Below are 16,020 nucleotides of genomic sequence, written 5' to 3' on the forward strand. Positions count from 1 at the left end.
TATTGACAGACCTAAGTAGCAGAACCATTTACTGCAAATTTTGATGAGTTTTTTCAGAACTATTACTTTTAGCTAATGTAACCCCAGTGATATAACCTCTGCTACAGTTATATCACTGGGGTTACATTTCTGTGTGGACATAGCAGAAAAACATTATTAACACCTTTCAAGCCTCTCCTGTGCTTGAAGCTCTGACAGCAAAGTACACCAAGAGGAGTTACTGCAATATGGAGTATTGCCCTTCCTCCTGCGCATCTTGGGGGAACATAACATCTTTCTTCATCCCGAGACTGCCAGCTCTCCTGGTAGATTAACACCTCTCACTTTACCACTGCCTCAATGATTAGGACAGACTTGGGATTTTGGTCTGATCTGATCATTATTCTGGTCACTCATTTTGAAAACAGAAAAACATTTTTCCTCCTGACAGAGCAAGAGAGAGTTGTTTTGTCTTCACAGCAGTTCAGGGATTAGCATGTCAGGAGCTCCAAAAGAGCTGCAGTAGAGTGGGACAGCTGGTATTTTGCATTGCTGCTCTTTCCACAGGAGAGAGGATATTTAGTTTTCTCAGGAGTCAAGTTCTGTGCAAACCCAGGACAAGGCAACGCTCTAGAGAACTGCAGAACAAGGAAAGGTTCTTAAATTGAGTAGGTTTTTTTGTTTGTTTTAAGTAAGATGATTTGGCACCTTAAGTACCAAGCACCTTAAGTCATACTATTGGAGCACAGCAAGTCCCAGCAAATTAATGGGTGTATTAGTTATAGCTGATGGTCTCATGCCTGCTCTTTGTCATGTTGAATGAATTTTATGAGGTTTTGCTGAGAGTGAAGGAATTAAATTAATGACTAAATAACTAAAGCACATCCCTTTTACCTTTCTGTTGTTCTCATGCACCTAAGGCGATGCAACTTCTTTTTTGTTTTCTTTTCTTTCTTTCCAAACACTTTAAATGATGATCACAGTGGACCCATCAAATTTATTCACAGGATTAATTGCATCTATTTTCTGGTTTTGACAGCTACTTTTCAATATACTTATTCTTCCCTGTGTATGGCATAAAGCTTGTCAGGTAACTTCTCATTATTTAATCCTTGATCCAACACTGTCTTCCTAAAACCTGCTTTCTCGTGTTCATTAGCCAACTTTATTGTGCTCATCACTCTTTACTCAGGAAAGAAGATTTCAAAAACTTTTGTCAAAATGGATCACTTATGTCATTACTTGAAATGATAGATCACTCATCAATTATTGAGTCAACGCATTGCCTTACATTCTCTCTTGTCTAAGTATATGAAAGTGTACAAAGCAATAACCACATTGCAAAGCTTTGCCTTAGATTACAGTAACCTAAATACCAAGGAAAAATACATTTCATAATCCATCACTTCAAAGTTATGCACACGATCAAAATATTCAACTTGCAGTATATCATTTCCCATGTGCATAATCACTCAAACAGAGAGCTGTTGTATGATAACTGTCAAGTTCAATAAATCATGCGCTTTCCAATCTTTTTATTTATATATCAGACTAAGCCTGTTATTCTTCTGAGGTTTTCTACAGAAGAAATATAGAAAGATGGTTAGCTCTGTAGCACTGAGTAAGCTGGGATGTAGGCCTGGCCTAAAGAGACAGCAGCAGTAAAGTAGCCAGTCGGTTCTCTCTTACTACTGTGTATATATATTACATATGGAAGTTCATTAGTATGAAAAACGGGCTTTTCTTAGAAAACAGTGTCTTATCTTGTTGAATCAGATTATATTGAATCCCCCCAAAAACCACAAAATATTATCTTCAAATGGAGAGAATAGGGAGAAAATTCAGTACATCTTTATAGGTCTTTTGAGCACTGTAGATGAGAATAGTTTCAGAGATGAACTAAAACTCACACAGAGCAGGTCTGGAAAATATTAACAGAAAATATCGATGAGCTACCATAATTTTTCAATATACTCAGAGAAGCTAGAGAGTTTGTGCAGCACGCCATTGTCATCAACGTGTTGCCAAAAGCACTGTAAAAAGTACAAAATACACAGCTGGTTTGTGTAGACACTTAGAAAAACCTCCAAAACAATGGACAATGAGGGGGACACTGGAGGGGGGGGAGATATTAGAAATGAGTTAAATTAAGACAGACAAAACAACAGAAGCATGTTAAAAAAAATCTCAAAAGACCACAGAAAGAACTAGGACATGGTATGGTCAGTATTAATATATTAATCATGGGAAATAAGCACAACATTTAGAGTTTCCTTTCTATATCTTTGCTTACAAAATACTAAGGATGTGTGGAATATAAAACATAACAGAACACAAAATGGAACTATCTAACTATTTAGATCTAACACCACCAGGAATTTAGGGACACAGACACATACTGACTGAGACTTATTAATCAAAATGAATTTGCGTTTTTTATCTAAAGGCAGCATGTGATGAGAATAAATGAATTCAAATGCCAGTAGCTTCTGTAATTATATAGATTCATCACTTACCACATTTTTTTTCCTAAATATTTTTAAGCATATGGTAGTACATCAAAAAATCATTTTACCGCCCTCTGTTTGGACCATCTATGAGACATGCATATCCGACACCTAGCGTTAACACTGCACATTGAGAATCCTCAGTCGACTCCTTGCTTCCACTGCTCTTAGGACAGTGAACAGGACTTCAACATTTTATTTTCCCTGATCAATCGGTGTAAGGAACGATTATTTTCTTTGCTCATTAAGAATACAAATTTGTGAAACAGATTGACCATCCTTTTATCTGCTGAATTTTCATTTGCTGACATAGCCATGTGATTTGACATAAAAACCACAGCCTTACCTATGAAATATGCTAGTAGGATGGCAAGCAGGACTGCAGCAGCAATTGCAGATAAAGCAGCACATTTCCAGCTACAATACTTTGAGGGTTTTTTCAGCTTGAACGCATTCCTGGAGAATGTATTTCTAGGTAACAGTCTGGGAGGTGGAGTATAAACTGTTCCTGAGGTCAACGGGTAACCAGGGGAAGAACTACTGAACAGTGGAGTAGTTCCAGAAGACGTCTTAAACAAGAAGTGCCTGAAAAAAAAATAAAATGGAACATAGTTGAAAATGGCAAGTCCTGTAGTTAAGAAAGAATATCGCCTACTCCTATTCCATTCCAGCTGCCACAATGTGTTAAATTCAACTAAAAAGAAAAAGAATTTTGTGTGAAGAAATATGGAGATGAAAATTCTCAGTCTTTTTGCTACCAAAGCTTAACAACTGTCACTAAAACACAGCCTCAGGATATCTGCTTCATCCTTTCTGTAATTAGGTGCAACTTGACCAGATACTAGCTAAAACACCATCATGACCGATGAAGAGTCTTTGTGTACCAGTTGAGTCTGCCCCTCTAAGAAGCGCGAGCAGTCTAGTGACAGAGCTCATATTCAGAAGTGATGTCACTATCATTCCTTTTTGCCTGTGTTTGATTAGGACAAAGCAACTAATTGCACTACAAAATACATGTAACGTTTATTAATATAACAGAACACGTAACTTTACAAGAAAACATGCTTTGAGTTCACAGGTTTACATTATTTGCCTGTGGAATACACTACCCAACAAATAACCTAAGGCAAAAAAATTATGAGTCTCATCAATGCTCCTGGCAAAAGCTGCCAGCAAAAAACGTTAAGAACATATTGAGCAAAAACCATAGTCCTGTAAGAAAAGATCTTGCCAGAATTAGAATTAACCATTCTATTTTCTTTAATGGCACACAGGTTTGGTTTGAACAACTAAGACACTCACCAAAAGCACACGACTCAGCAGAATGAAAGAGGACTTCAACTGCCCATACATTTGTTTGGAAGAAAATAAGAGACAAAATAGGCTACCTAAAAAAAAATCTCAGATAATGCTGCCAACACATTCCAGACAGAGGAAATGGAGAAAGCAAACTAGAAGACGGGCTTCTCTAGATCAACTTCTCACAGTCAGGAAGAACTGACTTCAAGCATGTTCCCAGTCAATGATAAAAAGAGAAGCACAGAATAAAGGCGGTCATCTTCCAGAAGGCCACTTGTTTTGAGACAAAAGAGCTTTGAAGATGCGTTCCACACCCTATCCCTTGACAGCTCTGAAAAAAAGTACTTCTTGTATGAGAAATGAATACAGTGAATTCTTCAATGAGGACGGAGATACTCAGTAATCTCCAAAACAAAAACCATAGCCTAAAGCAACCCAAGTCTTGCTTAAAATGTAAAAATATTTAACATTTCTATTCCAGTCAGAATCCAGTATGTCACTCTCAAATCAACTGTCAGATCTTGAAAATCAATTTCAGTCACCGTTAATTACAACGATTCAGAAGTTTGAAATGGAAATGTTTCCTAAGTACGTTTTCCAACCCGTCATCATGCATATGCATACTTCCAAACGTAGAGTTTACTATATACTTATTATACAGAATAGCCGAAGTGATTTTAAAGAGTATTAAAGCATTTGTTTTGAAATGAAACCCAGAGCATAATAAATTGAATAGAATTTGCATACAGGTAAAAGACCATAAAAGGGAGCCTGGCTAGGTTTCTCAGTTTTATGATTAAACATTCACATTTGAAGACAGTCTCCGAAAATAAGGGTTTTTTTAAAATGCAATCATTAATAAACTCTATTAATGAACATGAAAAATCACTTAGTTTGCCACTGCCTTTGTTATTATTTTTTTAAACCCCAAATGACCTTGGACATCCCTTGCAACTGATCAAAATTGAGTTTGTTTCAGAAAATATTTCAGTCACCTAAGGTAGTGGTAGTATTCACTGTCATAACTTTTTCTTTGTGCTTTGGAGACACCGCAGAAAATAATTCATACACTCAAGGACACAATTATAAATGGCTTTCAAAGCCTAACTCAACCAGATTAATTGTGTGTTTGGGGATTTTGTTTTTTTTAAGATGCAGTATTTGTAAAACAAAGAGAGAAGTCAAATAAAAAGGGAATAATCTAACCAGTTACTTAACAGAAACATGCTGCCATTTTTTTCAAATAAAGTTACCCTCCTTTTTTCCTTATTAGCGAAGCTCATTAGACATTAGAATTGCTTCTTTTCTGCACAATGTACATGATCTATGAGAAAACACAGTAAAGGAGAATGCTAAAAGGGTTCTTCCCTCAAAATTACCTAGCCTTTTAAATTAAAAAAACACACCTTCCAGTTACAAGAAAGCAGGAAACAATGAAAGTCTGATTTCATGAACACTTCATTTCAAATGTTTCTTTACTTTGCAACAATTCAATTAAAATAACTGTTGGGAAAATGATGTTATCAGACTGGTTGTGTTACACTAGATCTATTGACACTCTTTTCCTTTTGTCTCATTAAAACCTGATTAACACTGGTTAGCAGAAGCCGTTTTAGTCTTTTCTGCTTGCTCTCTGGTGTTGGGAACAGAATACCACTTCCATGATAGGAACTAGAGATTGAAGTGGCGTGGAGTATGAGGAAGGGAGGAAGGACAGAAGGCAGAGAGAGCTGGTGAGACAAAGACACGTAGGGAGGCTCTTCTTTCCTTCAAGCGAACTGCATCTGCCTCAGCCCAGGACCCTCTTCCTAAATCCTCATGGCATGAGCGGCTCTTTCAGGTTTGGACTTAAGGGTCTGCAACAGAGAGTTTTTACAGGTCTTTCCTTTTTCCTGCCCAACAGCAGATCTCACGGAACCAAACTGGAAATTGCAGTCCTTGGCACTGTCTTTATCTGAATTGTCAAGGTTTTTAAATCCAGGAATTTTATGTCCTCTTTAGCTGAGAAGGCAGCTACAGTACCAACAGAAATTTTAATATAAGCATTGTTAAAGTAAACTCAGATATATAATGAAACTCTGCTCCTATTAAAATTGAATTAATGAATAACTAGATATGTGTTAATAGAACATGTCAATCATATACTGTTTCAAGTGAGAACAAAAAAAAAAAGAAGAAAAAAGTTCCACTGTTATCCACTTTGTGATACATGAAGTATATAAAGAAAACCAAAATACTTATCCATGCAAACACAATCTCTAACATATTGTTAAAACTGATCAGAACTTGATAGAAGCATAAAAGGCCAATTGAAATGGCTACATGGAATGGTGTTATTCTCAAAGCAAAAAAGAAAAAATATCCTTGGATAAACTCTGAATTTTGTCACATCTGCAAGTCCCACCCATGTGGGACAGCATTTTGAAAGCTGAAAGTTCACTGTCTCCATATGAGGATTTCTGGCAAAGTGGCAGCCATTAGAAGATAGCACCCCATCTTGAAGTACAGAAATTCTGCCTTCAAAAGTTTTAAAAAGACATTTAACTAAATATATGTTAAATATCCACCAAGCCATTTTGGAAAATTGGCACTGCATTCAGAAGTTGGAGACCGGATTAGCAGAAATACCTTAAGTTATAGTAAAGACCATGAAAAAGACTGAGAACATAACAGACAAAATACTGGGACCCCCTGAGTTTTAAGTCTAGATTCAACTACTAATGGAAATAAATTTACTTGTCTCAACTCTATTCCTAAAGCCAATGATCTACAGCTATATTTTTATCTGGGATTTGACACGCTCTGGTACAACCAATTGTCTGTGGGCCCAAGTTGTACAGAGAGACCATGAGCATTTATCAACATTAATTACAGTCTCACAGCTGTAAGACTGGGAGGTATTGTACAATCACTGCTTATGAAAAGAAATTATCTTATTTGTACCCATTCACTTAATTTCAAACAAATTTAAATTAAAAACTCGTATATTCTCCGTCTTACCTGTTCACCTGTCAAATGCTATTAAGAAAAACACATTCTCTACCTCAGAGTTAATACTAATAATTTGATTTAGATTGGGACTAAATTTCTATTTGAAAGCATGGGAGTAAATTTGCTAAGTCTCAGCCCAGTCTCCCTAATTTCCATGCATCATGAAGACATTCCTAAACTGGAAAACTACAAAATATGATTGCCAGTATACAACGATTCAGTAATTTAAGTGTCCACAAAACCTATGGAAGGAGCTTGCATGCTGCTCAGACAAAATAAATTAGCCTTGTAGCTTGCTCAGGTCTCTCCTTCACTGCTCTGCAGCTTTCTGATCTGTAAAATGAACCCCCCTTTGTTTTAAGCAGCATGTGCTGCTGATGTGCTGGATCACAGACAGGGACCTCATCACTGACACCAGGAGAAAGGTGACATCTGTGAAAGCCAAACTTGCAAGGGGACATTTGCCCACAATTCTGTGGACTAATGGTAAATGGAAAAAGCTATATTTTGCTTTCTTCATTAATTCAGAGCTCTCTATAGCATTTATTTTCCCACAGGTCAAAAGGACCTGTGGTGTTCAGGGAATAGTGATCTGACAGCGACTGTATTAACTTCCATATTCTTTGAGAGAACAATCTTTTTTTTCTCCCTCCTTTCTGGCCAGATTGTCATGGCAGCACACTGCAAGAATCAGTTGGGAAAAAAATTGGTTTTTGTGATGAAAAACTGTAATAGAAAGGAAGAACAAGCTACTTGCTAACATAAATTGCTTCTTTACCTCCTCATACTGTCCCCTAAGCTTATTCTGTGTGAGAAAGAAATAGAGATGTGATGTAATGCTTAAATTGTCTTTTTCATAGTTTTTTCATAGTAATTAATAAATAGAAAAGATACATACCAAGAGAATAGTAACAGCTCAATTTAGTGGTTCTAGGACTTAAAAAGTATCTTCAAGCTGTGGTAAAATCACATCTGTCTGTAATTTTATTGGACATTTATTCTTAGCAGAAAAAAAACCAATGAAATATAGAACATAACATGCTGGCTTTCCCTGGTGGGGGGGGGGGGCAGGAATCTTCTGTGGTCTCCCAAGTCCTCCAAAAAAGTAGCCATGAGTCATTTTCTGCCAGTGGAAGCTTCAAAGTGGCTGCCAAATTCAGACAGTGAAGTTTTATGGCAGTTTTCTTACTTCCATTGAAAAACCCAAACCAAAAACAAAAAACCAAACCCATCACTGAGGAAAACTACAAGCTGTTCTTATGCCTTTTATGCTAAAATGAACTCTTGAGTGTTAGACTGGTGCAAGCTCTGGTTACCTGTGTAAGGGTGTCTCAGTCTTTCCCCAAATAAGCTTTGATTGAATGTTTTTCCTCTCAGTTTCTTGCAGAGAAACACAGGATTATCAGCCAGGTTTACACAGCTGAGGGCTCTCTGCTATGGCAAAATTACACAGAACTTTGCACCCTTTTTAGTGTCTAGAACACAGGGACTTAGGTATTCCCCAAATGCACTAAAGTTAGCAATAAAGGTTTAAAATGTTCTCTATGCATGTTGAAATTGTTATTATTGAAATGTTACAAGAAATTGTCTCAATCACTTAAAATCGACAGACTAAACTCAGTAAGACAGATTTTTCAGTGGGAAGCTATTTAAAATACACACTTACATAAATGAACCGGCCATTTTACACTAGCGTATCTATGGGCACCCTCATACGCAAATGCCTGTTGCAAACAGAGGACAGCTCTCATGACAACACACTATTTCAGTGTTTTTCAGCCTGCTGCAGACAATCAATTTGTAAGTAACTGCGCCTGGTGCAGGAACTGAGGACACTCTATTAGGCAGGGAAACAATAATTCAGAATCAACACATCAATACCAATGGGACACTTGTATCCACTGTAATGTAACTCTGAACCTTGCAGCAGCCACCCAGCGTCCAGCACAGCTCTAACACCAGCTTCCCAGCTCTCAAAAGGTTCATGATTCCTTAAAGGCTGGGTTCTTCACACCCCCAGGCAGAGACCTCTAAAAAATGCAGTGTTAAGCAGAGTGTCACGGATGTTGCCTTAAGTACCAGACTAGCTTGTCACTGCCATCTCCACACTCTCAACAAAGACAATTGGACACACGAAAGCACAGTAATTGAAAGCTGCCTGACAGGAAGGTAGGATGTTGTACAGACGCAGGTGGCAGCGTTTGGGCACCCTGATCTGTCATATTACTAAACAAAAACAAATAGGCAACGTTCACAAAGCCGCAGTTGAAAACAGAGTAGCAAAAAAAAAGGCAAAGCATCTGCATAGTACCACAGCTGCAGCATTAGCTGTGTACTAGATACCTTTTCCCGGGACAACTTGCATTTGATCTGGAAGATGTCAATTGAGACACTGTTGGATAAGCTTTTACAACCTTCTCTCTCTCTCTAAGCCCCGCTGTAAGCTGCCCCCCTCCAGCACCGTCCTGGGGCTCTCGCTGCCTGTGTTCCAGGTCTGGGCCTGGTACATCCCAATGGCACAGCCTTGGCCTAGGCTGCTCCGAAAGCTGCTGAGTTGTGACAAAGAGCTGTGAGAGAGTCTATAGAAAGATACGGTGAAAAATATGGAGAAAGGGTGAGTTGCTGAGATGGGGATCATTAGTAGCTCAAGAATTTGAGAGGGAGAACACCAACATGGAAAGGCATAAAATCTGAAAGAGGAAAACCTGGAAAGCCTGGCAAGGATGCAGTGGGTTGAATGGCTGGTGTTGATGGAGTTGGTGGCACATGGCAGCTCACCCACCCCAGGGAGCTACAGGAGCCATCTACTACCTTCCTGACTGGTGCCTGTGTGGCCAAAAAAGATTCTGGGTGCCCACACACAGCCTGTCAGCTTAAATCCTCGTTACCTTTTGTATGAGTCAGCCAGTAAATAATTGCTTTACCCTTTACATTTATGCATCTCTTTCTTACGCTACTGTTTATTCTCCAGGAGTGTAGCAATGAAACTGCTAGGTAGCAGCTAGTAAAAACTAACAGGAATAGCTACAGGCATAAACACAAAAAATCAGTTACTCTGCATATGTACTTTCATTAAATGGGAGCAGGATCAATAATGCAGATATAGGAAGATTTAGGCAGGTCTAAATCAGCTCAGACTATAGGACCTTTCCCTTCTTAAGGGGAAAAACTCTTTTCTGCTGTAAAGTTCCGAGTGGTATGTTGCACAGTGCAGTCAAAGTGATGAAATCCAATAATGCCTTCATTTGTTATTAAGGTATTGATGATAATGACAACAGTATTGTGCATTACAATAGGTCAGTTCATTTTTAGCTTTCCACATCAATTAATGAATGTAATTTCAAAACACTTCTATTTTAAAAGGCATACATGTAAGCTTTTCACTATCTCTTAGTTCAGCTACTCATTTAACAAGACAAAAAGAAAAAGTACTAGCAACAGTGCTTTTTCAAGTCTATATATAATAACTAGAAATAATAGAATAGAATAATAAAATAAAATCTTTAAAATAATTTTGTTATCAGTCTACATGTAAACTTTAAAAATAGAAACCTATATCACATCATTTGAGATTATTTTTTTTAAAATAAAAAGTAACACCCTAAACGTACCTGCCTCTCCTTGTACAGTCATTCACACTGCCTGTTCATTCTGCACAACCCGAAACTTAAAAATGCAAACCAACAAGATTGTCAAAACATACAATTATCTGCAATCTTGAAAAACTTCTTTGAGCTTATGTGTATGTGAGTGGGAGTATATCTAGATTGATTTTCTGAACCATCATTACATATCCAGCTTTTGTAGTGTTTTCCCTCACCCTTTTTTCTCTCCTATCAGCATCTACATTTGTTAGGAAAATGATACTGCAGTAGCCTGCTAAAAATGACCTTTCTACACTGTTTTTGGAATTCCTCCAAGTACACAGGCCAAATGTGTGTGAAGTCCTTGGGGATGATTTTGACTGTGCTTTACTCGACTCTTTAATTTTGATTTTTAGATAGGTGCAGAATCCACCTATACAGTTCCCATTTATTTGGAAAGTCTACACACCCTTCCTGCAACTTTCACATGCAGGAAAAAGAGAATGAAGGAGTCAGTTCCTGCCCTAGCCCTCAAACTTAGAGGACTAAACTGCTGTAGCTTATCTGCCTGTAGCCGCCTAGTTTAAGTGGTAAGTGAAAGCCACATAAGACAAAACAGAATTAGAGTGAGGAGTTCTTTCACTGTTCCAAGTAGCTGTTTGTTATGCTGAATATATCCTAGCAATTTGCAGCAACAAAAGGAAAAGAAATTTTGTTTCACTATTCTGTTCCAGAACATTTTGCATCATGTATAAAGATATCAAAATATTGAGACATTATTCAAAATAGGCAAACAATTGTGGAGAGCAGCTGTAACTGGGAACTTCTACACATCCAGAAACGTCAAGTTTATATATTCAGTTCAGAAGTTCAGTAGCTCATCTTGACACCCTAACACAGTACAGCATCTGAGTTCAGTATTAACAACATTTCAGATATTTAATTTCTTTCTTTAAAAAAAAAAAGCAAAACAAACAAAAAACCCAAACAAACCCCAAACACCTGAGCATTAAATCCTGCTCTTCATGTACTCTATTCTTGGCTTTTTTGGCATGACTGCTCTAGCTCATTCATCGCCACTGTGTACCACATTCGCTTCTTCAGTGCGTGGAAGGCTGCAGCTACAGAAATGCTGAGCTCAGGTGTTCCCCTGCTATGATGCCCCATGATTTTTAGTTCATGCACTGCATTGGTACAGACTGGGATACCGCTCACATGGCTACTCCATCCATTAATCTCCCATTTCTGTCCTGACTCTCTCTGCCCGTCAGACTGGCAAAGGAAGAAATATAGCTTGACCCCCAGGAGCAGGCAAATATTTTGAAGAGCAACTTTTTTTTTTTTTAAGGCTAATTTTCAAATTGCTCAATCTTTAAAATGAACTTTGCTCAAACGATCCCATATTTGGACCACTGGTCTTATACTACAGCCCACAAGATCTTCTAAGGAAACAGATTTTATAATCACTACAAGAATGACCATTATCCTATCTCCTGAAATACAGGAAGAAACATTAGTATGTTACATTCTTGATTGAATCTAGTAACAGGTCCCTGTGAGCAAGCTCAAAGAAATTATACATACAAAATTATCTTTACAACTAAAAGATTTGGACTGAAAATATTTCAAAGTGTGAGACTAATTATGAGACTAAAGAATAAGACTAATTTCTATTTAATTTTGTCTTTTTTTCCTCCTAGATTAAGTATTATTAATTATAATGGTATCAACTAAATTAATATCAATATAAAGTACCGGAAAAGGCATTAGTACATTAGGCAATCTCAGTCAAATATCCATCCATGAAAGCTCTTCTGTTATCCTCGCTTATGAGTCATTCTGTTTCTGACCGGTGCCTGCAGATGGCCCTGTGTGAGGTTCCTGTACTAGAGAGGACTCTTGCAGTGCAAAGAGCGATGCAAACCTTCCTTGCAAAGCCACACTTTTCTCCCTGAGCACTCAAAGCATTTCAAGCTTTAAAGCAGAGCGCTGCCTCTCTAGCTGTCTGGAAGTAATGAGACCCACACCAGGATGTTCAAAGGTAGTATTTTCATCATTCATCCCCTTCGAAAGCAATGATTAAAGAAGCAATAAAGGAACACCTCTTAACTGGAAAATGTAGAAACCAGCACTTTGGAAAGGAGGGGGAGGAGATGGTTTGAAACAGACTGCAAGAGGACAACAAAAGTTAAAGAGTATTAAACAGCAGCTCTGAGCCTAAAGGTAAAGCATCTAAGTACTGCAGAAATGAACCATAAAGATCCCACCATAAAAATGCTGGGCAATGCATTAGTGCATCCTTAGTTAAGGATATTTCAACCCCTCCATTAGGACCCTTATTTCAAAGAAAACAGAACAATTACATAGCCAGCCTGGGGGTCTGCTGCAGCCATAAAGAAGCAGCAGAGTACAGAAGATATAGTCCATATTTGTTTGCCTTGAACCAGAAACAAGTGTACTAAAATCAAGCACACATCATTGGACATGTTCGAGGTCAGTTTGGTCGGGGCTCTGAGCAACTTGATCTAGTCAAAGATGTCCTTCCCCACGGCTGGGGGGTTGGACCAGGTGATTTTGAAAGGTACCTTCCAACCTAAACCATTCTATGATGCTATGATTCTAAAGAAATGTAATTAGCATCTCCATATAAGCATTTTGCAATCTTGTAACTCCACCAAAATCGACAAGCTACTGCAATACAACTAAGCATAATTCTGTAAAAAGTATAGAACAACACAGGGTACATGGAGAGCTGGGGTATAGTTGCCTGAGGAGGGTACATGAAAACATGTGTAAGCAGTAAAAGCTTACTCTACATCACAAAGAAAATATAATAAATGTGATTAAGCCCCCCATCAATATTGAAACAAGAGGTGGAGAAAGGATATATTTGGAAAATGAGCTGTCTCCAAACCGCCTGAACTTCACCCAAACTGCCTAAGACAGCAAAGGAAAGAAGGGAAAGGAAACACATCCTTACCAGAGAAAAAAATAACAACATGCAGACACACGTTGCATTATTCAATTATTTCAGTGCTCGGTAGTGTTAGATAAAAAGACGTCTGGAATCTAAATTGTGATCTGAGTTTTGTAGTGCTGACATAAAGCATTCCCTCCAGACAGGTCAGATACCACTTTTTGTTTCATAATCAGTAATGTGACCACTTGTGCATTAATTTCATTTGAAAGCAGAATCTACTAAAGTTAACAGAAAGGTGAAAACTGAAAGTTGTGAAACTCCTTCCTGATAAAGCAAGGTGCTGTCAGTGCTGGCTTTGCCTCCTGAGCATTTCACTACTGAGATTAATAAACTGACAACAATAAAAAAAAAGTAAAGGGTAGTGTACTGCGAAGAGGCATTATTAGAGGGATCAATGTTTCACAACAATGCAAAGCTATAAAGTAAACGCTGAACTAAAAAGTGAGCAAAAAGGTGTCATTCTTTTTTGTGACTACTGGTATGAATTTAGATGAAATACCAGTTTTAAAGTGAAAGAATTACAAGCCAATTCTGAAAGTCTCAATGATTCTGCAGGCATCAATTTCAGCAAAACTCACTGTAAACCAGAAAAAAAAAAATCATCATCTTCTGAGTTAATATTCTTGTGATGAAACTTGTCATCAAGTCCTGTCAGGTGTGTAATTTCAGAAAAGAAGAAAAATCGATCCTGAAGCAACTCTGGAATAGTTTTAGAACACAGCAATCCTGTCAGGATGTTTACTAATATCTTAATGCTTGCCTATGACAAACCTATCTATGGAAAAGCTCTGATTAACTGCCGGGTACCTTTCAATTTCCAAAAATAACAGTATTCACAAAGTAACCTTTTGTCATCAGCATGAATACATACATATTCCCAGAGATTTTATGATAAAACGTAGAGAAGGGGAAGAACCAAAGTTAATAATGGAATTGAAAGACTCCATATAGAGGGAATAGGCACAAAATCAGACAGTAAAAGACAAACAGCCAGGCAAACACCCAGTCCTGTTTCTCAGGGATGCAGTATCATTTGTGAATATCCCAAGGAATACCCTCCCTATAAAGTGGTTGGTAAAATAGGACAATCTTAACCCATCAGAAATGACATATTCCAGCTACTGTTGTACCCAAAACCAACTTCATATAAAAACAGATTGACAAGGCACAGTAGGGGGATTACTCTACACTGGAATTAAAAGTATGGTATAATCCTGTGGGCAATGAACCATACAGCAAACAACTGGCCCAGGCTGAATAGGACCGACATTTTTATCTTGTTCTTAGGAATAAATACCAAATCCAGGATACCAAAATTAATTCTAAATAGTAGCAGATGCTCTCACAGAAGCAGCAGTTAAGAGCAGAGCTTCACTTTAATTTTTTTTTTTTTTTTTTGGTCCAAAGATAGCTCCAAACCTTCAGTAAGTGAGAATCCCCTTCTTTTCTCTTTTTGGACATTTCAGGCTTCAGATACATGTATTTGCTTTTCAGCCCCGCCACTTATTCATGGCACCCATGTTGCCACTTTAGCAAAGTAGGGCGATGTGAATGAAGCCCCTTGTGAGAGTTCCGAAACTGGGCACAGGAGCACAGGCTGGGCACAGACTCCCCGCTCCTTTCAGTCTCTCAGTCTCATTTGTTCCCCATGGTGCTACAACCGCTGATTAACTGCTGGATAACAGCAGCCTGGATGTTGTAAGCTTCAATCCAGCTATACCAACAGCTCCCAAAGCTCCAAACCAGAAGGCAGTCTTTAATCAAACTCAGGGAGGGACTGGACTGAGGCTGCACGGCAGTGCAACTATACCATACCTAGCTGCTCTGGGTGTAATCCAGCAGAGCGGCATGAAATTCCTGGAAGGCTGCAATTCAAATGTAACATCTCAGAAGCTGTGGCAACCAAGCAGCTGAAACCACAGTATGAGTCCGTGTTACAAGCAGCCCAGCTCTTCTACCTGTACACTGTCTTTACAGCTATCTGGGCAAGCAAGAATATTCTACTGTTCCAACCACTTTTTTCAGCACTGCAATGGCTAATTTTAAATGCTGGGAGATCAGCTCTGCCAGCTCCGATATTTAAAACAGAAGTTAAATATGTTTGACATTCCATACCCCAAATGACAACAAACTGGAATATTTAGAACAGCAGCATGTCAGGCATTTATTTATTTTTTTTAATCTGGCAGGCCTAAGTGCTGCACCTTGTCATTTATATGCAACTGTTTGCCCCACGGGCATCAAGCTGTTAACACGTACAGAAGAGATTAAAATGAGCTTGCATGTCGGATGAAATATAAATTAAAATTATAGTGCTGTCAGTCTTGAATCTGAGATTGTTTCTCAAGGTCTCCCAAAATGCATAATTTCAAATGAGCCTCTGTTTGTTACTTCAGGAAAGGCAAAATGTATAATTTTTCAGCAACAGAGTCAATATGAATTATAAGTTGTCCCTGAGCCTGTGAATAAAATATGCTGTACTAATACCATGAGTTGTGTATGCAGGGATGGTCCAAATGAATAGAAGTCTTTAAAAATGGGACATGTGAGCAGAGAGATTCCCACCTGTCTACCACGCAATGCAAAGCACATCAGAGGGCTGTAGGTATTCTAATGCCAATAATTCCCAATGCTGTGTCAGCCAAAACCTTCATTGACACAAAGTGAACTAAACCCCATC

The 16,020-nt window shown here is 38.2% G+C and overlaps 1 protein-coding gene across 2 annotated transcripts in view; it reads right to left on the reverse strand.

Annotated features, from left to right (window-relative positions):
• TENM2 (teneurin transmembrane protein 2) overlaps nucleotides 1-16,020 on the reverse strand; it is a 699,068-nt gene that overhangs the window by 167,646 nt on the left and 515,402 nt on the right. For both annotated transcript variants that reach the window (XM_064458951.1, XM_064458950.1), the window contains one exon: nucleotides 2,833-3,071. In XM_064458951.1, coding sequence (XP_064315021.1) covers nucleotides 2,833-3,071 — 239 coding nt within the window. The remainder of the gene's footprint in view (nucleotides 1-2,832; nucleotides 3,072-16,020) is intronic.

The sequence above is a fragment of the Phalacrocorax carbo genome, chromosome 8 (assembly GCF_963921805.1).
Source record: "Phalacrocorax carbo chromosome 8, bPhaCar2.1, whole genome shotgun sequence".
Lineage (NCBI taxonomy): Eukaryota > Metazoa > Chordata > Aves > Suliformes > Phalacrocoracidae > Phalacrocorax > Phalacrocorax carbo.